This window comes from Astatotilapia calliptera, chromosome 11, assembly GCF_964374335.1.
Source record: "Astatotilapia calliptera chromosome 11, fAstCal68.1, whole genome shotgun sequence".
Classification (NCBI taxonomy): domain Eukaryota; kingdom Metazoa; phylum Chordata; class Actinopteri; order Cichliformes; family Cichlidae; genus Astatotilapia; species Astatotilapia calliptera.
In genome coordinates, this window is record NC_137432.1 from 26,734,146 (window position 1) to 26,756,346 (window position 22,201).

Genomic DNA, 22,201 nt, shown 5'->3' on the forward strand with positions numbered 1-22,201 from the left:
ATATACTGCATTAGGGTAAAGCCACAGTTTTTGTCTGGACACATTTGCTACAACATGACACACATGGAAAAAAAATTTCCCTCTCCCCAACTTCCTTATTTCTGTCAGCTAGAACAGATGTGGCCATTCTTACTTGACCCTTCTCATTAGCATTTTTACCCTCACAAGCAGTCTCCCGGGGTTTATTTTTGTAACACTGAGACAAACTGTGTGGAAAATACAATGGAATCAGCACCAGTAATCCTTTCATTCTTGTCATCACCATTTCATTAACATTCAGATGATTGGGCAGAAAATCTGAATGGTGTGACCACTTCTTTCCTTTACAGGTGAAGTTTCTGCCCCTTGATTTACTAAAGATATTTGCATTAATTGTGAGACGCACCTAATATTTTGGAATATAGTACACAAAGAGACCAAAGAAGAGCACGAGTTGGAACAAACATTCATAAACCAAAATGGCAAAAAATTCTTTCCTCTGACGAACCTTTAAAAAGGGCTGCTGTGCTGCTGCAGTGCACAAAGCTTGACACCCGTTTCTTATGATAAACATTACACTTTTTCTTTTCTTCACCAATAGTACAAACAGTTGTGAGTTCTAATAGCAAAGTTTCAATAATGTTGCACTTACTAATAAATGCATTTCATGTAGCACATGTCACATATCAGTAGTCGTAACTACACTAATGACTTTGAACTATTTGACATCAGGGATTGGTTTGTATATAGAACTTTTTTATTCTAGTGGCGCATTCTAAGTGTTTTAAACAGCATGCCTCATTCACCCATTCACACCGCAACTTTGTTTCTATGGCAAACTGCTTTGTAGCATTCACACACATTTACACTCCAATGAATGTGTCATTGGGTCATCATCTATTTAAAATATGCATTTATGTTTGTTTCTCTGGCTGACTTTCACATTAGTGCTAAGCACCCAGGGAGGGGACTCGTTTTTGTCATGCGCATCTGTATTTTTCTTCCAGTGTGTCTGAACTAGTAATTGGACTCGTGGATTTGGTTACTGGATTAGAACAGCAATCCTTTGTTTTATTCTTAGAAGAAAATTATCTCTATGGCTTGATGAACCATGTTTTTCTTGACTATATTTATTTTTTAAAATCAGGTGTTGCAATGCTAATTCCAAGCAGATAAAAAGTTCAAGTGACTGCACTCCACAGCTCCACTTTCTGGGTTTTTTTTAATTTCATGAATGATTGCATTTTGGTGTAAGCCTGATCCATGTAACCTAATATTTCTTGCTAAGACAGAATCCAAGTCAAACCATAAATCTGTCTTTTATTTGCCTAAAATGCAGTATAACATTTCATTATTTACATTTTAGTTAGAACCTGTTTGAATAACCCTGTCCACTGGGAGATGATCCCATTCTTTTTGAAAAATACACAAAACCCGTATTCTCATATTAGTATAATTAATATATTTTTGTTCCTCGCATATAATTGTGTAAACACTCCTGTTCGCTCCATACCCTTGGAATGTCTTTCAGTGAAAGGCCGAATTATGCGAATGTTCAGTAAATGAATCTAATGATACGTCACTACAAAAGGGTTGTCCTAGCTTCAGCCAATTGTTGCCGGCATGAGATGCACATGAGCCAATGCACAGACGAGTCTGGTAATGGGCGGATCCTTGTCAACTACGGTCACTGACGTTGTCGTGAACTTTACCGGTGTTGAACTACCCCTGGACCCAAACCGTCACCGTAAGTAGGTAAACCGCAGAAAGGAAGGGGGTGTTTTGTCATTTGGGGGCAGGGGGGGTATTTCATGGCGTTACTCTGTCTTGCGTCGTAAATCTAGTTACCGCTCTATTCACATATGGGCGAATAGATCTCGTGGTCAATTCCACATGGCTACCTAGCCAGCCAGTTAGCTAACCAACCTCTGCTAGCTCGCTTTAGCATTCATAGGTTAAATGCTGCTAGTGAATAGTTTTGTCAGCTGGTGGCTTAAATCCATATGTGGCTTAACTAACAAATAACCAACTGCAGTACAACATGTCTTACTATCAGGTTATACTGTTTTTATTGTATTTAAAATCTCGAGAGTCTAACTAAATTGGGCCTTAGCTGAAACCAACATGCTGCACCAATGCTTCAATGAGGGTAGCGGTGTTGATGGTCGCTGAAGTCTTGTGAGCAAATGCTTTAAGAGCTCCGTGTTACTAAAGGGCTTACAGATATACTGTATGAAGCATGAGTAACAGATCTCTGAGCAGAATATGCGCGTGTATGTATTTGTGTATTTACCTCACAGGATATGCAGTTCATGTTCAAATTTACTTTTTGACCATTTCTACAAGATCAGTTTAACAGTTTGTAATCTGAATGCAAATATGCAGCTTTTATTGCTGTTTTGAAACAATAATGTATTTATACACTGCCTGTCTCTCTCAATAGGCTGTTACCATCTAAAACTATGGGCAGTGTGTTGGCTGCCACCTCCCCCAGTCCAGCCCCAGCTGTAGCTGGAAGTGGACAAGGGGTGCCAGGCTTGGTGTCGGTCCCTCCTGGGTTCACTATGCCCTCAGTGTCTTCCGTCCCTCCAGCAGCTGGATCTGACCAGCCGACGGCAGATGCACAAGCCTCTCTCCCAAATCCAGGATCATATGACGAATGCCACCGCAAATGTAAAGGTCTGGAAATGAGGCGCTCTCTCTGCATTTCTTCATTTGTTTTTCAACTTTTGCATCATAATTATGCTGTTGTATCATTGCATCAAGTGTCATTGTTAAGCCGTGTTGTTCTCCCTGCTTTGTTTCAGAGGTGTTTCCACTTCAGATGGAAGGGGTGCGGTTAGTGGTCAACAAAGGCTTGAGTAACCACTTCCAGGTCAGCCATACTGTTACCCTCAGCACCCTGGGTGATTCTGGTTATCGATTTGGTGCTACCTATGTAGGCAGTAAACAGACTGGGCCAGCAGAGGTAATGCTCTCTTTTTTTCTTTTTTCTTTGCCTTTTCCTTAACATACTACTGATGTGATTCTGACCGTTGTGTGTAAATCTTTGTAATGTTTACAGAATTGAATGTTAATTCCATAAATACATCAACATTTCATTTAAAATGCATGAATATTATTGAGGTCGCGGTTATTTGTCACGAATAATCATTAGAACAAAATTGTCCTTTTTTTTCTTTTTTTTGCACTGTCATGTAAATGTAGCATAGCTTTTATATTCATGTTGCCTTACATTCCTTATGTACAATGCTTTGCAAAAAATAAGTCACCTAGATTCAGTGCATCTTTTAGAAGAAAAATAGAAAACTTACCAAAGTGTAAGATAAAATCAAAACAAACAGGACACTCTTTGTATTTGTATATTGTGCTAAATTCCTGTTAATTAAATCTTTTTAAAGTGTTTATTCACCTCTTTGAGGTGAAATATATTGTCTTGTGTCATTCAAACATTTGAATTTGAACTAAATAAAGTTGTGTCCAAACTACAGGATAAAAAACAAACACAAAAAAACAAACTAAAGTGGCCATCCCTGAGTGTAGCCAAATGAAAATAAAAGGTAGGATTATGCAGGAAACGACCTACTGTTTTAGTATTATTTTAGTATTGCTTAATGCTTAAGGGTTAACACATCTTTGTCCAGTATTTTGACTATTTTCCTAAAGCCTTCATTAATCACTGTGTTTACTGGATGAATATATCTTTGGTAAAACGTGTTGGCAATTTCACTATGTCTTCATGAGCTGGGTGGATAAACTGTACATGCTTGATTTTCTGGACACCTGACCTGCTATTGGAGGATTTCAATAAGAAACAATTGCATTGTTTACGTTGCCTTTATGCAATCATCTTACTACAGTTAGCTGTGTGACTTTGCCACACAGACGTGAGTCTGCTATACTTTTTGCACATTGTTTGTTCTTGGTTTATGTCACTTGTTTTAAATTCCCAGTATTTTATAAACCAACGGATGATAATCTGCTTTGAGAAACAAGTTCCACACCTTCTGTTGTACCAGATGTTTGACTTTTTAATCTAGTGATACTTGTTCAGATGACATCCAATACATTTTATGGTGCAGGTAACAGCTGTTATTTGGCATATGCAGGGGACTTCATCAGGGGGTAATTTTAGAGAGCGATTTATTTGATTTTGTTTTGTGTTTGATTGGCAGAACACATTTTTAATATCACTTGATCATGTTCATTTATTTGGTTGAAGTCAAACTCGTGATCACCATTAATAGTGTATCTCTACTTCAGTGTGAATCTTCACATAAATGTCTAATAAGCCATAATGGATGATTAGTGATATTTTATATCCATCTTCTTCTTTCTATCCGGGGGCTGGTTTACGGGGACAGCAGCTCCCACAGGGAAGCCCAGAAATCAGTCTCTCCAGCTACCTCGTCCTGCTTGTCCAGGGGAACACCAAGGCGTTCCCAGGCCAGCTGACAGATATAATCACTCCAGTGTGTCCTGGGTCTGCCCAGGGGCCTCCTCCCGGTGGGACATGCCCAGAACACCTTGCCCAGGAGGCATCCTTGTCAGATGCTCGAACCACCTCTACGGGCTCCTATCAATGCGGAGGAGCAGCGGCTCTACTCTGAGCCCCTCCTGGATGGCTGAGCTTCTCACCCTATCTGTAAGGGAGAAGCTAGCCACGCTTAAGAGGAAGCTCATTTCTGCCGCTTGTATCCGCGATCTTGTTCTTTCGGTCACTTCTTTCGGTCACTACCCAGAGCTTATGACCATAGGTAAAGGTAGGGACGTAGATCGACTTTGCTTTTATCCTCGCCTCGCTCTTTACCACGTCTTACCGGTACAGTGTCCGCATCACTGCAGCCGTAGCACCAATCTGTCTGTCGATCTCCTGCTTTCTTCTCCTGTCACTCGTGAACAAGACCCTGAGATACTTAAAGTCCTCCACTTGAGGCAGGAACTCGTCCCTGACTCAGAGTGGTCACTCCATCCTTTTCCGGCTGAGGACCATTGCGTCAGATTTGGCAGTGCTGATTCTTATTCCCACCGCTTCACACTAGGCTGCAAACCGTTCCAGTGTGAGCTGGAGGCCATCACCCAATGAAGCAAACAGAACCACATCGTCCATGAAAAGCAGAGATAAGATTCTGAGACCACCCAAGTGAAGGCCTTCTGCTACTTGGCTATGCCTAAAAATTCTATCCATAAAATATTCTATTCTACTCATAGGGGTCTTGTGAATTGCTCTTTGTCCGGTGTCTCACCCAGGACCAATTTTCCATGGGAGACCCTACCAGGGGGCAAAAGCCCCTGGACAACACAGCTCCTGGGATCCCTGGGATTGCATTTTATATGCAAACAGTAAAAGATCTTGTCTGTCACTGTGACTTGAGTGATCTGTGCATAATCATGTTTTTTTTTTTTATCAATTTCTTTTGAAAAAATTACAATATATGTTGAATGCATGTGGAAACTAACTGTAGACGTTCACATACAGTAGAGCAATAGCAATATTATATGCATCAGAAATTCATCTAGAGCACCAAAATGTGGCCACCTAACCTAAAAACTAACTTGTTGATTTGGATTATTGAGCCAAAGTAGTAGAGGTGGGAATCACCATACATCCCACGATACGATATTATCACAATACTTAACGCACGATACGATATTATTGCAATTTTTAAAATATTTTGCGATATTCAGATTCTGTACATAAAGGTAAACTTTATCAATATTCATTTTATCTAATATCAAAGTCTCACACTCAGTCTTTCTGTCATTTCAGTCAGTTTTATTGTTGACAAACTGAATGGTTTGTATTACAGTCTAGTCCAACTTAACTGAATGCAACCATCTGGTACAATTATAGCTATTCTGAACTATGCAATTTATGAAAACTATGCAGCCCATTCAGCAACTGAAGAATTTGAAAGTAAATTAAAATAAAATAATATTTTATTTTAACATTAAATAAAAAAGTTTTAAACTTAATTAAAATAAAACATGTCTTAAATTAAAATAAGTAAACTGTCATGTTTATTGCTGCCAAAAAACAAGTTAAACACATTTGGACAGTGAAGGAATGTCAGGATCTTTGCTCAGAAAAAGGATCAACATGCTCTGAAGTCAGAGTTCCAGTCCACAAAAACTTTTTTTGTAACAAAATATCGATTTCTGCTGTCCCTGTATCGATACATTATTAGCAAACAAAATATCACGATACTACACAGTATCGATTTCCCCCCCCACCCCTACAAAGTAGTGTCACCTTAAATGCCTGTCTCAAAAATTTAGGGGACCTCATGATAGTTCACTAATTTAGTGGGATGCTGAGATACGCTACAATGAGGCTTACAGTGACATTCATAAATATCTTGAGTATAGTTGTGGATATTGACATCAAAAACAACCGGCTATAATACACTGAATGTTTCAAGACCATTAGGAAATGTTGGTCTGTGAACGTGATAGGTCTTTTTATGGAATTTAGGGTCCTGTGTAATTGTAAAGCATCAGCCACTTATGTGAAATCTGTATTTTTGTCGTGCAAAACAATTGGACAAAACAAAACTGAAAAACATAATTTTGGAGCATTATGGAAGCTGTTTAAACGCCAGATGTATTCCAGACCATTAAAGTCTGACCTGTGGTTGACAAAAACAATTGAATATAGTGATGACAAAAATCATTATTGTGTGTGCTATATTATATTATTAATAACCAATGCCACTCCTGAAACATACAAAGTGTGCCTAAATTAAAGATAACTCAACTTTATTATGGTGTTAATTGTGTGCATTTCCCCCCATTTAGAGTTTGTCTCTAAAGCCTCTTTTCCATTAGTACCTACCTGGCTCGACTAACTTCAACTTGGATCGACTGTTTTTTCATTACAATTCAGTACTACCTAACATGCGTGGTTGTCGTCATAGCAACACGTCCAAGCGTCCCGCAGAGTAATTAACATGACACGAACGCTACGAAAAAGGTGGACGTTGTGGCAAGAATATACCTTTTGCTCAGTCTGTGCCTTTTCTTCGGTCTCAGGGATCACCGTATTGTTTTTTGTAGCCATTTTTCTTATTGGTGGGTTTCAAAAATGGTGTTAATGATATGCCTTCATGACTCATCGAGTGACGCTACTGACCAGCCAATCAGTGGCATGCAGGCTGACGACGTCACATTTTAGTACTTGATCGAAAAGTACCTGATACCAAGTACTTTTACTAAATGGAAAAACCAATTGAAGTTGATCCCAGTAGGTACTAATGGAAAAGGGGCTTAAATGACATATTATTAGTGTGTTTGACATTTAGTGTATTATTAGAGTTCAAAACTTCAAAAACACCTGGTTGGATTGTTTTTCTTCACATTTTCACAGCCCTAGATTCTGTATTACCGGTATTGATGCTGACTGCCATTTTATACAGCTGTTGACATAGTTTTGAAAAGCTGACAGTGAAGTGGTATTCTCTCTAGTCATTCCCAGTGATGGTTGGAGATATGGACAACACCGGCAGTCTGAATGCGCAGGTCATCCACCATCTTACAACAGCTGTACGCTCCAAAATAGCCATACAGGTATGTAGACATGCAATAGCATGTAGATGTGATCCTTTAGAATTTTTATTAAGCGTTTCAGTGAATGTTTTGTTGTCCTTTCAGTATTTTATATTTTCTTTTTATTTATTTATTTTCAGACTCAGCAGCATAAGTTTGTGAACTGGCAGTGTGACATGGAGTATCGAGGAGAGGACTTCACATCTGCTGTGACGCTCGGAAATCCAGATGTACTTGTTGGATCTGGTATGATAAAGATTAGTTTGATCAGTTATCCTTTATTTATTGAAGAAAAAGTCACATTGAAATTAAAATCTCTTTTCCAAGAGAGACCTAGACAAAACTGTAGCAGAAGTTGCAACAAAAAAAGTAAAAAATGTGCTGCAAAATGAAATATAAAAATATTATTCTTAATAATGAATATGAAACCTGATGCATTTAGTTCAATAAACAAAGGTCCAAAAGGAAGATTTTTTTTTTTTAATAGCAAAATAATAAATTGAGCGTCATTGGGCCTTTCATGCTTTCGTGTGTCAATAAAACACTTTCCAGATGTTCTTTCAGAACCACAGCTGATGTGACTGAATTTCAGCTTGCTGCTGAGTTGAATTGTGTGATGTCTGAGAAGCAAAGCATCAACCTAATAATCTAATAAACATTAATGGAAACCAGGGGGCGCCTGATGTCCATGAATGAGTGCTGCCTCACCTACAGAAAGTAATACATTGCTAGTTCAGTCTATGTGTCCAAACTGTGACTCCTGGAAGAAGTTCTCATTTCTTAGAATACTACTACTATACTCTGTCACGTATTCACAACCATTGATAATAAAACCCAACTCGACAGCAACAACAACAAAAAAAAAACTAGCGAACTACACAGGAGGGATTATAACAGCTGTTAATGAAAAGCTAGGAGTGCTTATAGACTACAAACATCCTCTGTGGGCGCCAGTTTAGCTCAGTGCGTTGAGCAGGCAATCGCATGACATACGGCTTAGAAAATATAAAAAAGTGTACAACGGGAATGTGTCTCAAAAGAAAATATAATCTGTATTTGTAATAGATGCTTTTTACTGCTGCAGGCATTTTGGTGGCCCACTATCTTCAGTCTATTACTCCAGCACTGACTCTCGGTGGAGAGCTTGTGTATCACAGGAGACCAGGGGAGGAAGGAGCGGTCACCTCTCTCTTGGGCAGGTACACAGGTAAAATCGCTCTTTAAGATTCACATTCTGCACTGTAAGACTACGTTGTGCTAAAATTGATATATTTTATCATGAAGCTTTAAGGGTATGGTAAAATGTGAGCTATCTAAGAGATGGATTAGTAATTCTCCCCGCCTTTTTTAAAAACTCCACAGGTGAAAACTATGTTGCTACGTTGACTTTGGGAGGAGCAGGAGCTCATGCTACATACTATCACAAAGCCAATGATCAGGTATCTAACTTCAGTTAAATTGTGTTGCTATACTACTCAGGTCACACTACACTTGCATAAATCCTCACAGTAGATCTGAGGATTTCATCTTGGGCATGTGGAAGTTTGGCCTCCTGAGGCCATCACTGACACAATGCCAAACCTGTCATAATTTTGCGGGCAACATAACCACCTGTAACTGTCTTTAACAGTAATGGTTAAAATGTTTTGTAGCTCAAACGAAAAAAACACAACAAAAAGATTCTCTTCTTTCATCCAGTGCATAGCCAAAGTCTAGAGAATCATGAGGGACGTTTACAAGAAAATCCCTGTAACTTGCAAATGTACTTTAGATAAGCAATGGCTTCTTTCTCCTGAGCACATAATACATTTTTACAATAAAAACAATAAGTCAAAAACGCATGCAGCCAGAGAGATTGAGCAATTCACAACCATATATTAACATCAGAGACAATTTTGCTTCTGATGGTCAAAGATTATGAATGTTGGTAAAATTTTGCAAAGAGTGTTGATGAGACTCGATTGTGGGTTTGACTGCTGCACATTGGAGTCTGGATAAAGGAACAAATATACTGAGGGGGGTTTTTTTTGGGTTTTTTTTGCAAAAATCACAGGTGAAGTAAATCCTGTGTTGTTCTGTGTTGTCCTTAAAGTGACACATTTGGCGTGAACAGTTTGCAGTGTTGGGAATCCTAGCAAAACAGTGTTTTGGGGTTGTTTTGATTTTCTACTCCACATTCAGTGAAAACTGGCCTTAACTCTGATGTGAGTAACAAAATCTAAATTCTGGAATATATTTTTTGCAAGTCTGCTGATTTTGGCTTTGAAAATATTTTGCACACGTGCAATGTGCATATGGGTACTTTAATATTGAATTAACAGACTTAATGTTACATGTACTTTAAATTTCTTCTTTCACAGTTGCAGGTAGGAGTTGAATTTGAAGCCAACACGAGGATGCAAGACACAACAACATCCTTTGGTTACCAGTTGGACCTCCCCAAAGCAAATTTGCTCTTTAAAGGTAAATACCGTACACAAGTTGTAACAATCAGTAAGAACTAGAGATGGACCGATCCGATATTACGTATCGGTATCGGTCCGATACTGACGTAAATTACTGGATTGGATATCGGACAGAAATAAAAAATGTAATTCGATCCATTAAATATCAAAAAAGCACCTCACAAAACTTGCGACATGGCGTAACTCGGCTCATAACCGTTGCACTTCGCAGCAGTATACCTCACGTGATAGAGCAGCTGTGTGTATTTGGAGCCTCGCTACCAAACCGGCATTTCATCTCGAGGAAGTTATCCCTAAGAGAAGTAAAGCAAGTGTGTAAGTTCATCTCTTAATGTTTGTAAAGCATTCCTGCGTTAAGCTTAACAACCGATATATGGAGCGACTGCCTCTTCTCTCTCCTTCCCTCTCCTGCAGTTACTTCAATCGTGAAACTGCTTAATCATCAGCTGATCGGCTTTTCTGTCGCGAGTCCGTCTCTCTTCTTTGTTTTTGGCCCACTTTTCACGAGAAAGAGGAAACCAGCGGCTGAACAACAGCAGCACGTTTAAGCTTGATAAGCTGTTGTTAGAATTTATTTAATATTACTTTCTAGACCAGGATCTTTTTCTACAGCTGACGGCTGGTAACTGTGTAGGGGCGGATCTAGCAAAGTTTAGCCAGGGGGGCCGATAGGGCATGAAAAGGGGGCACAAAGACATACTTTTCTTTCTTATTCTCACTTAAAATGTCTAGCTTTTAATAAATAATTATCTGAATCTTACACCCAAAGTTTTAATCTGATGTAAAATGTATAGAAGTCCATTACTGTATATAGTAACTGTTAAGTCTAATATACCCTAGTAAGCTATAGTACTTTTTCCTTTGGGAAAGTATCATCTGTGAATTCTGGAATTGTGTTGAAGAAAGATGTTGAATCTATTTAATTATTCTTGAAAAATAATTTATTTCTGTGCATTTTTTTTTCACCCTACATCGAAATTAAAGTTGATTACGTCGATTAAGCATCATGAGGTGGAGGGGGGGGTGGTTCCCTATTTTTATTTTTTGCTGGGAGTTGGCAACCCTGTTAGTTAGGTTGCTTAATATTTCTGCTAAGTACTCTTTAAAATACCAGAATAGGGAGGATGGAGTAGGTTTAAGTTTATTAGATTGATCAGTATTGCTGAACTATGAAATATTTTGGGTGCAGTGTATTTTTTACATACAGGTATAACAGAATAGCTTTAGTGTTGTTGTTTATTTAAACTTGAGTATGAACTTATACAAAATGCAGCAAGATATTAAAAAAACAGTTTTATTGATTAAAAAACACTATTGGATTCATATCGGTATCGGCAGATATCCAAATGTATCGGACATAAAAAAGTGGTATCGTGCCATCTCTAGTAAGAACATTACCAAAAAAGGGGAAGCAAACATTTCCATTTCAAAATTCATCACTTCTATGTTCTCTTCTGCAGGATCAGTTGACAGTAACTGGGTGGTTGGAGCAACTCTTGAGAAAAAGCTCTTGCCGCTGCCTCTCACACTGGCCCTCGGGGCTTTCCTCAACCACCGTAAGAACAAATTCCAGTGTGGCTTTGGTGTCACGATTGGCTAGAGGTTCGGGGGCTGCTTGGAACCAGCCCACAGGCCACCGTTTGGACCGGCACAGAGACACACAGGAAACCTGGACTAAGTTTTAAAAATTGGATTGAGAGACTCTCTTATAACTGATTTTCTGAGGCAGACAGAGAGACAAAAATGACTCAAGGAGCCAGGACTGGCCAAGCCATGCCTACATACTGTAGCACAAATGTCTTTCCTTTATGGTGTGTTGGATGTACCCAGAGTCTAGAGAGATGTATATCAGAGGGGATCATGTGACGCATGACAACATGTGATGTGAAAATCAAAGTAAGTGGTGAGACATAATATATGGTGGTTATGTATAAATTGAAATAAATGTGATTACTTTTTGTACATTTGCCTGTGTCATTGTTTATAAAATACAACATGTATACCTGGATTATGTGTATCACATGAGCTGCAATACATTCATGAAAGGGATTCTTTGAGTCTGTGAGTGATATGCTGGGTTTACTTTAGTGAGTTGTTTCCATCCAGCTTAAAATAAATTTAGCAAAGCTATGGTTACATTTTTAGGCTGAAATCATATTTTTGTTGTTAACTTTAGACTTTAATGTTGGAATAATTGTTATGGAAAGAAGAATATTCAGTGATGAAACTACAGAGGATCCTACAGTTTTGTGAAAAAACAAAATGTTACTATTTGTGTATATTGCTGTATGATAAACTAGGCAAGAATTTCGAGTAGATTCACCATAAGCATATAACTGATTTTACATCATTGCTTTATGAAGTAATGCATGTTTTTTTTTTAATACTTGAAAAAAAAAACAGTCTTCGAATCTACAACTAATATTATAAGTTGTTTTCTAGAGTTCTTCACTTACACTAAAAAAAATTGCTATTTCCTGTATTCTTTAGTCATAGTTGGATTAGTACTGTTTAGAAAGGTACAAGGTTTACTTATGTTCACAAGTTTCTGAAATATACAGTATCTGCCCAGTTACATCTGTCAGAAATGTTCAAATTGATTAAGAAGTTGCGCAATTACCAAACTAAAACTTGACCTGGAACTTCTTTAATGCCGTATAGTGGAATATGGTGAAGCATGCAGTGAGATGTTATTGTAGCTGGAGAGAAAACTATTAGATGTATGTGTTCATTAATAACAGACACATTAAAACAGAAAATGTACTTTAAGTAACAGAAGTAAAATGTCAAATATTAACAGTTCATGTATGTAAGTATTAAACACGTTGCCAATTTTATAAGTAAATGTATTTCTATAGGTGGTATTGATATGCAGACTCATCTATCTTGCTGATGAGACCCACCATAGTCACATGGGACAGAAAGAGAATTAGGGTCTTGTTTTCTGCTTAGCCGTCACCTAAGGATTTACATCCTTTATAAGCAGAAGGAGTCTCACTATCTGTTTTAACGTCTCCCATTACAATGGCCTCACTGTGTTTGTAGAGCAAAAGGCCCCTCTGTAGTGAACATGCATACTATAGGTAAATGAATACCACAAACATAAACTAAATTCAATGTTAGCGTTTCTCAAAGTCTGGGGTAAAACCCAGAAGTAGCCATGAATTTCCACATAGCCAACATATATCAAACATTTCTGAGCTAAATTTACAACAGAGTGATAGATCTTTCCTCTCTATCTATGCAGTGTACTGTACTCTTTACTATTGTAGGGCCATCAGCCCATTTAAACAGTATAAACCCTCTCAAAGCCATTTACAGTTATCTTTACTGACCCCACATCAGCATGTTTGAGGCCAATCAAAATCCCTCAGTGAAATGTGATAAACTGAAAATCTTACCTTTAGCGTGTCAAATAATACGTTAAAGTTCCGTACACATGTCAAAGGAACTCACAACTGTTATTACAATAAGGGTCTAATGCACTTACGCATCAGGAACTGACATGCTAGAAAATCAGTCTAGCTACCCTACAAAATGTGCACAAGTTGCTGTAAAACTTGCATGCTATAATTACTCCAATCACTTTTACTCATGTTCAGGACTCTAACAGAGTTTGTGATGTTCAGAGAGTCATATAAATGCATATCATTTATAAAATGATTATTAACTTCACACCAACGACCACCTTAACTCAAAAACACACTAAGCTTTCCAGGGAAACTGCCTGTCTGTTTAATCAGGTGCCATCTGCATTCATTCGCTGATCCCTCTTGGGTGGCAAAATCATAAAAAACTGATGGGAAACATAGAAAGCATTGTTTCATGTTAACCGTAGAATCCCCCATTTTGACACATGGTCTCTCCCATGAGTCAACTCATCAGAACTAGGAGAATAACAAAAAGGAAAAGGTTAGTTAGACAATTTCTCAGACAACATCAGCTGCTTCTCCTCCAGAGTAACTTCGCTGCAGCCCAGGGTTACACCCTGTGTTAGAGAATAAAATCAGCATTATTGTCATGTTAAGTGGGTCTAACTCTTGGCTCTGCCTGGAGCCTGCATCCACACCACAGTTACCTAGAAACCAAAATCAGTGAGTAAATGCAAACTTCACGCTTGCAAACAACTGTAGGTTATAAGAGCATTAAGGCATCCCACACCACAGACACAAGTGTGCCATGTGCAGTTTATTTCCCCAAATCATTAAAAACACTACTGTTGACATAATTTGCCCAAACCATGGATCATCCCATGTGTTTAATTAAAACTACTGTAACCAATAACTTTTCTTAAGTAATGTCACCCACTTGTTTTAAACACTATGGGCTCAACACCTTAAAATGAATAATGATATGATAATGAGCCCCGCACTAAGATGTTCTGTAATCACTGCACAACCTGCTTCATTTCACTCATGTCTGCCTGTGTGATGCCAAAACCCTTAGAGAGGAAACAAAAAAACAGAGAGAGAATTATGACCTTGTTTTCTGCTCAGCCGTCACCTAAGGATTTACATCCCTGATAAGCAGGAGTCTCACATCTGTTTAACGTCTCCCATTACAATGGCCTCACTATGTGTGTAGAGCAGAAGGCCCCTCTGTAGTGAACATGCAAACAACTAAGTGAGAAAGTGAAATTACTATTACTAATGTGATATGATTAAATATGCGATTAATAAGTGAGAAAAGAAATCTGCCACCACACCCCCTATGAGCAAGCACTTTGGCGACAGTGGGAAGGAAAAACTGCCTTTTAACAGGAAGAAACCTCCTGCTGACCCAGGCTCAGGGAGGGGCGGCCATCTGATGCGACCGGTTGGGGTAAGAGAAGGAAAACAGGATGAAGAGAGACGGAGATTAATAACAGGTATGATTCAATGCAGAGAGGTCTATTAACACATAGACCTGGACACGTGTACCTGTACTTTTAGCCACTTTTGGCTGGAATTTCTCTGCCTTCACTCTTAGCTGGTTTGTGACCTGGCTTGAGATTCAAACTGGTTGGTTATATTTCTTCTTTGCCTGCTTTTTCTCTAGCCTCTTTTCTTCCATGGGCAGAGACTAACAGGATAGTACAGGTACCTGTGTAGAACTCAGATCTGACCTGGGCCTCTCTCTGACTGTTACGACAAGAAGTCCTCATCTTCCTGGCTCCACCTTTGTAACAGAAACTTTAAAGAACAGAGTGTTCTATGCCTACACATTTTTGACTAAGAAACTTTTCCAGTTCAACTTGGCTCTCTCTGTTTTCAAGCATGAAGAGTAGTGTTCAGTTAACTCTTTCAGCTTTGACTGTTTCCAGCTGCATAACGAGGCTCTGTCAGACTTGGATGCTGCAATATTGTTCTATCATGGCAAACTCCTTTCCCTGATTATTATAGTTGAATACAAAGTCTACAAAGATCTTTTCATGACACTGTGGATTTTATGTGATTGTGTTCTACATTTGCAAATAGCAAATACCAGTATGACCCCATGTGGAATTTACTAGGGCTGTGGGAGTTCCAAGTGGGCAGACCCACTGAGGACCCACATGAGCCAGCCCAGATGGGCTATGTTCTATGGGTACCATATGGATAAGATATAGGAAGTAGGTTGAACAGGCAACTGAGTTTAACTACCTCAGCTGAGTATAAGTATTACTGTGTTATCTTGTTGTTTTATAAGATTAGCATTAATAAATGTCTGTACAAGACCAATTTTACTGGGTTCTAGATTTTTTTAGAGGAATATAGCTGCATGTAACCTTCTTACATTTTTCTTTTAATGCCATCTCACAGTGCAATGAGGGTAGGGGTATATAAAAACGGCCTTGAGCAAGAAGTAGTTCCCCTGTGTTGGGAGCACGCACAACAGTCAGAAAGGCAGATCAATGAGCACACTTTCTCTGCAGAACACAGAAGATCATCATCATTTTTATTGTCACTGTTTTTATTCTCCTAGAAAAGCAAATAAAATATAAAAAATTTTTTACACACAGTGTTTTTTTGCAGAGAGAATTTTGATCAGAAATAGTGTACTGACTGTAGAATCCATCTCTGGCTGCTGTGCCTGCTCCCAAAACAAAGGAAACTGATTATTTAAGGGGAACTGAACGGTCTTGTAGGGCCACAGTCCCAACTGCTTTTACTGTGATTGCTGTGGCCCTCTGTTTTTAACCTGTGTTAATGTTACTTTGTTAGAATTCCTTTTTCCTGCATTTACAGCTTGTGTGATTATTGGCCAGGAGGGTTTGCAGTTTCCTCAAAACACGAGTTATTTGCTGTTTTGATTATGACTTTAACTAATGGCTGCTTATAAATTGCATTGTCACACTATTACATAAATATATTATTAATATGTGTGTATTGGTTTAATTTTGCTGGTGTCACTCCCTGGAGTAATCAAAGTGCAGTTTGACTTGGCCTACAAAGAGCACTAGGCTGGGGTGTCACATCTGAATAAGCTGGTTGTAGGGTTAGTCTCAGGTTTTGTGCTAGACTATATGCACCTTGTGTGCCTGGGGGTAATCGCTCTGAGTCCCAATTCGTGTATTGATAACTGTGATCATGCAGGGGATGTTTTGAAGCAGCTTGTAAAAACACATATGGTTTTATTTATGGTCTTGAATTTGGTAGCTATAATGTATATTCTTTAATACACCTTGCACAAGATACAGAACATTTTGGCCTTTTGGATAGCATTTCTTGATTCCCATTTGAAACCTTCCTGGGAAAACTGAAGAACACTGTGCAGAGGCCACAGAAACCTGTGGAACAAATTCTCAAGTACGTCTATGAGACGCAAAGTATTCGGAAAAAAAGAAAAGAGATTATCCCTGTTTCCTCTCCATTTAAAAAAGCCTCTTAACTCTGGACCAATAAGAAGTGAACTTGTAAGCAGTTCAGAAAATACGCTGATGGACAGACACATGTTTCTTGCTCCATGGGAGATAACTGTTTCAGGGTAGTGGGAAAGATTCCTATTGTGACAAACATTTTACATGGTTGCCATGTTGTCAAAGCACTGTGTGTTAGGTCTTTGAAAACCGTAATGCCTTTTTCAGCTACCCATTGGACTCAAAATGCCTTGGAAATTGCTTTGCTGCAAATCTGTCCAAACAAATGCATGTTGATGAATTAAAAAAGAAAAGGGTGCTTTTGCCACTGAAGTCTGGATATTTGGCATTGGCACTGCTGTACTAGTTGGCTTCTTTTTGATTTCCCCTCCGCATGCTATGATTTGCAGTTGTTGGTTTCCTGGATGGTGAAGGTGTATCCATAATTCTTTACAAGTGGTTTACAGGACTAGTGGAAAATTCTTGTTTCTGCCTACCACGGGTAGTCAGTATCAATCACTCATGGTGCCGTGACTTTAGCTGAATCACATTTTGTAAAAACAAATTATATTCTCCTTTGATGGCTGCTGAGAGAAGTAGTTTTTTCAGATAGAGATGACTGATTCATGATAACAAGAAATTATTCCTCTTTCAATTATGTTTTACATATCACACAGTGCCCTCATACATTAAACCGTAGGACTGAAAGAAAGTTTACTTTCTTTTTCACAAAACTATGGTGCAACATGCTGGCAGTTACGTGCAAGAATGTACAGTATGTTGTGCATACAGGAAGATAAGAGAATATGATAAAGGGGATGAGGCACAGACATAGCTAAAGGTCATGCATAGAGGACAAGACAGACTTGGCAGGAAACAGAAAAGGACACCTAAACAAGGAAACATGGGTGATAACTACCTGAGACATACTAATAATAAACACTAGAACGTAACATTTCTCCAATACATCATAAGAAATCAAAAATACAAAAAACAAGCGCAAAATCCTGGGTCACAGATGAAGCGTCCTGACACAGTTCTCCTTATAGATACACATCACTGGTGACCGTATTACATGGCTTGTGCATTTAACGTGCTTTGTTAAAAAAAAGAAAGAAAGAAAGAAAACAAGGGCAAAATTAGGACCTCTACCATAGTTTCCTAACCTTATATCTTGATATAATAATCTAAATAGTAATCATTCAGGAGGAACTTTACTATCTTTTCCATTTGTACAACGTATTTTACATTCTTCCGCATAACTATACTGCCAGTATGTTCCACCAATGAAAGTAAAACTTCTTTCAGTTCTAAGTTTTGAGACCATATTAAAAAGCATAATTATGTGGGGTCTTTACCAGGTTCTAATATGATTTAAATGCAGCCTCAGATGAAAAAAACTAAAACATGACATAATATGCAGAGTCATTAAAGTGAACTGCAGACGATTAAACACAATACTGACATCACTACACAAATCCAGTAATCTACTTTCTTCCTTTTTTGAGGTAATCAACTCTGTCAGTTCAATTAAGTTCAGAGCAGGTCAGCCACTAATCAGAGGGTCAGTGGTTTGATCCCAGGCTGTCTCCTGGCTGCATGCCAAATATCCTTGGGCAAGATACTAACCCCATGTTTGTCTACTGGCGGTGGTCAGAGGGCCCGGTGGCGCCTGTGTCCGGCAGCCTCGCCTCTGTCAGTGCGCTCCAGGGTGGGTAGCTTGCCATCGCCAGTGTGTGAATGTGTGTGTGAATGGGTGAATGACTGAATGTAGTGTGAAGCGCTTTGGGGTCCTTAGGGACTAGAAAAGCGCTATACAAATGCAGGCCATTTACCATTTGTTTATACAATATCAAGTCACAACAACAGTCAACTCAATGTGCTTTTTATTGTAAATGGACTGATTCTTATATAGCCCTTTTCTATTCTCCTGGATTACTCTATACAGCACGCTGCATTTACCCATACACACCCATTCACACGAGCACTCTATGCTTTTTGTCAGTGCTTTAACTCAGCGGTCCCCAACCCCGGGCCTCGGACCGGTACCGGTCCGTGAGTCGTTTGGTACCGGGCCGTGAGAGTTGAGGCTCAGGTGCGAAATGTATGGTTTTCAGGGTTTTTATCGGTTTTGAGCGTTATTTTGTTATCATTTTTATTGTTAACTCGGTTTTCCTGGGTCTTTTCACATGTGTTATGAATAAATCTTCTTTTTTTTGGTACCGGTACTAGTTTTATTTTGTTGTATTTATCCGCGACACCTTAAAGGCCGGTCCGTGAAAATATTGTCGGGCATAAACCGATCCGTGGCGCAAAAAAGGTTGGGGACCGCTGCTTTAACTAACTTACACTCATACATATTTATACTCTAATGGATGCATCGAAGAGCAAATCGGGGTTAGTATCTGGCCCAATGATATTTGGCCTGATTATTCATGACTTTGTATTTGATTAGGACTTTAAATTCAATTCTGGATTTACAGGGACCCAGTGAAGTGAAGCCAATATAGGAGACATATGCTCTTTCTCTAGTAATAACGACCTATTATTTAGTAGGTCATTTATTTATATTATAAGTCGTGATTTTATATTATTTTTATTTTTACATTTATTTATGTATTTTTTAATTAATTTTATTCTACTTTTTAGGTCATTACTTATTTTAACGATTATTAGCACTGAGATTCGAGTAACAACATCTTGCTCTGTCAAGCTTCTTTGTGAAGAATGATAATTAAGAATCATTGAACCTTTAACATAAGAAAACCAGTGTGTTGTTGTCATCCACACACCGTTTTCAAATAGGTTAGGCATGTGACTGCATGTGTAGCTACCAGTGTTTAAAAGATGATATGTTGCACATGTGGTCTTGCTTACTTTGGCAAAACTATTGGAAAATTGAACTACTGTACAATTATTAAAACTGAAGGGCAATTGCGCACTGATGGCACGGTCTCTGAGCAGCAAAAATCTGCGTTCAATTCATGAACGTCAACAAACATCATTGTGATGTTTATTATATTGCTCTTTTTTTTTCTTCTGCTTGTTTTCTCTTTTTTCTTTCTCAACAGGTGATCCAGGTGATTGATACATGTATTTTTTGTCTGCTTATTTTGTTGGTTTTTGTTGTTTGCCCCTTATCATCTTTCCTCTTCCCTGCTGTTTTTCTTTCCCTCTTTCCCCAGTCAAGTCTGTCCTGTATTTAGCAAAGTGAAAATAAAATAAAATAAACAATAAAAGGTGAATCAAATAGACCATTACCGCAAGGCTGGGAGGGTCCATTTGGTAAAGTAAATCCGTTGGGCAACTTTCTTCACCTTTAGACAATAATTCTGATGGCAAAAGAGCCAAACGGGACAGGCGAAAAAAGAAGAAGAAAAAAAACAGAAAGAAGAAGAAGAAGAAGAATTAACTATATAATTAATTGCCCAACATTGGTCTTTATATACTGTATTTTGCAGACAGAGAGTTACAGGACTCTCTCCCAGACCACATACTCATACTCATACTACAAGTCAGAGCTTTATAAAAAACAAAAAAGAAAAAAAAAGAAGTTGTGTTTTTAAAATTGTTATTTTATTTCCAATAGTGTTAACATACTACACAGGGAGTTTGTGCGTTCGCTCAGACACAGAGGGAACATTAGTTGTAAATTATATATGATTTTTATGTTTTACAAGCATGTTTGTTAATTCACATTTTTGGAGAGAACAGAAACTTTCCAGATCTTTCCTGGCCAGACAGGTATCCAAGTACTGCTGAAAAACATAGAGGACCAATGATGTACTCTAAAATGTTTATTTTTTAAATTAAATGTTATTATTAAAGGTTTAAAAAGTTGTTACTAACATTATTTTTGATATAGCAAATCACCAAGACCCATGAACGTACAGTGTTTCTAAACATAATAGTGCTTTCTTTATATTTGAATAGGTTCAAACTCCTAACTATTTAGATTTGTCACAGTTCAGAATTGCAGTTAACCAAAGTAACGTTTACGTATTGTTTAACAGGTGTCAAAGATTTAAATAATAAAATATACATATGTGTTAACACAAGATTTCATAATTTAGTTTACCACTTGGATGAAGTAAGACTTCTCTAAAAATGTTTGGGTGGAGGTAAATCTGCTCTTTGTTTATCTGTTGTGAACTGAGTGTTGAAATGTGCATTTCAAGTGGGATGCCAGTAGGGATGGCTACCGGTTCTGACATAAACGGTAGTAACCAGACCGAAAAGCAACGCACATTTCGGTGCTTTATTTCGGTGCTTTATTTCGGTGCTTTTTTTTCCTGAGATGTCATACACTTTGGATTATAGCCAATCATTTTACCTTTCCGAGGATAGTAGGTGGGCCCAGTACGTACGTTCTTTTAGAGGAGAGCTACAGATTAAAAATGCCCAAAGCGAAGCGGTCAAATTCTGGCTGTACTTCACAGCAAAAGATGCAAACTCAGCAGCCTGCAACAAGTGCTTTAAAGTGATACTGTGCAAACTCGAATCTGATGAATCAACGGGCAATGTAAAGCATTTTGTTAAAAGCCGAGAAATGCGCCGTATTTGGTAGCTTGCTGCGAGACCTCACACCGTGCACATCTACTGTGGGTGGGTTGCCTGTTATCGGACCCAGAGTTAGCAACATCCCCCAAAACCCGAAGAGTAGAGTCCTGGCCCCTAGCCCTGCCAGTGTAGCAGAAATGATGACGGATGATGATGGCAGCAGCAGCCGTTCTTCTCTGCATGAGTAGCTTAATGTTGTTCGTGTGTAAGCTAACCACGTTATTAAATTAATGCATGTAAGGTGATCTATCAAACACTGTCATAGTTACATGCGGCTGTCTTCTTGTTTGATGGCAGATACTCCCTTCACCCTGGCCAAAAAGGCTAAAATGACCAAAGAAAAAGTGGAAAACAGCTAAACATGAGAGGTTTTTGGACAAAGTTTGTGTTTTTTCCATTGTTTAAGCACTGCTTCCAACAAAGAGTGATGCCATAAATTCCCTATAGCTGCAGAAAAGGCTAACATTGTTATCATTTTACAAAAAAACAGCTGAGCATGAGAGGTTTTTGGACCAAATTTGTGTTCTGCATTCTTTAAGCACCGGTTCGAGCACCGTTTGAGCACCGGCACCGTTTCAAAAGTACCGGTTTGGTACTGGTTCGGATAAAACCTAAACGATACCCATCCCTAGCAGCCAGAGGTTCAGCTGATGTTACTAAGGTTGGTCACACAGTGGCAGCATTGTGTAAGACAGTCTTTAGATTTCATTAATAATCCAAACAGGTAGTCACTGTTGCAGTTAAGGAAGTTTCATATCTCTTCCCAAATGTACAACATAGTGTACATTCTTCCATGTACAGTAACTGACTGCCAGTATGTTCCACCCCTACAGTT

At 38.5% G+C, this 22,201-nt stretch overlaps 1 protein-coding gene across 5 annotated transcripts; it reads left to right on the forward strand.

Moving 5' to 3' along the window:
- Positions 1 to 1,586: 1,586 nt before the first annotated feature.
- Positions 1,587 to 11,951, forward strand: tomm40 (translocase of outer mitochondrial membrane 40 homolog (yeast)). Of its 5 annotated transcripts, none has more exons than XM_026184349.2 (9): positions 1,587 to 1,730; positions 2,423 to 2,658; positions 2,787 to 2,947; positions 7,444 to 7,545; positions 7,665 to 7,770; positions 8,609 to 8,731; positions 8,887 to 8,963; positions 9,885 to 9,987; positions 11,450 to 11,951. In XM_026184349.2, the coding sequence occupies exons 1-9, from the start codon at positions 1,642 to 1,644 to the stop codon at positions 11,587 to 11,589; spliced, it is 1,137 nt and encodes a 378-aa protein (XP_026040134.2). In that variant the 5' UTR covers positions 1,587 to 1,641; the 3' UTR covers positions 11,590 to 11,951. The 5 variants fall into 5 exon arrangements, with proteins under 5 accessions (XP_026040134.2, XP_026040135.1, XP_026040136.1 ...); XM_026184350.2 differs by having other exon boundaries at positions 1,587 to 1,726; XM_026184351.2 differs by having other exon boundaries at positions 1,597 to 1,734.
- The last annotated feature ends 10,250 nt before the right edge of the window (positions 11,952 to 22,201 follow it).

Coding starts and splice junctions, on each gene's coding strand:
- tomm40 (XM_026184349.2), top strand. CDS start 1,642: ATGGGCGGATCCTTGTCAACTACGGTCACTGACGTTGTCGTGAACTTT. Junction 1,731..2,422: donor GACCCAAACCGTCACCGTAA/GTAGGTAAACCG, acceptor CTCTCTCAATAG/GCTGTTACCATCTAAAACTA. Junction 7,546..7,664: donor GCTCCAAAATAGCCATACAG/GTATGTAGACAT, acceptor ATTTATTTTCAG/ACTCAGCAGCATAAGTTTGT.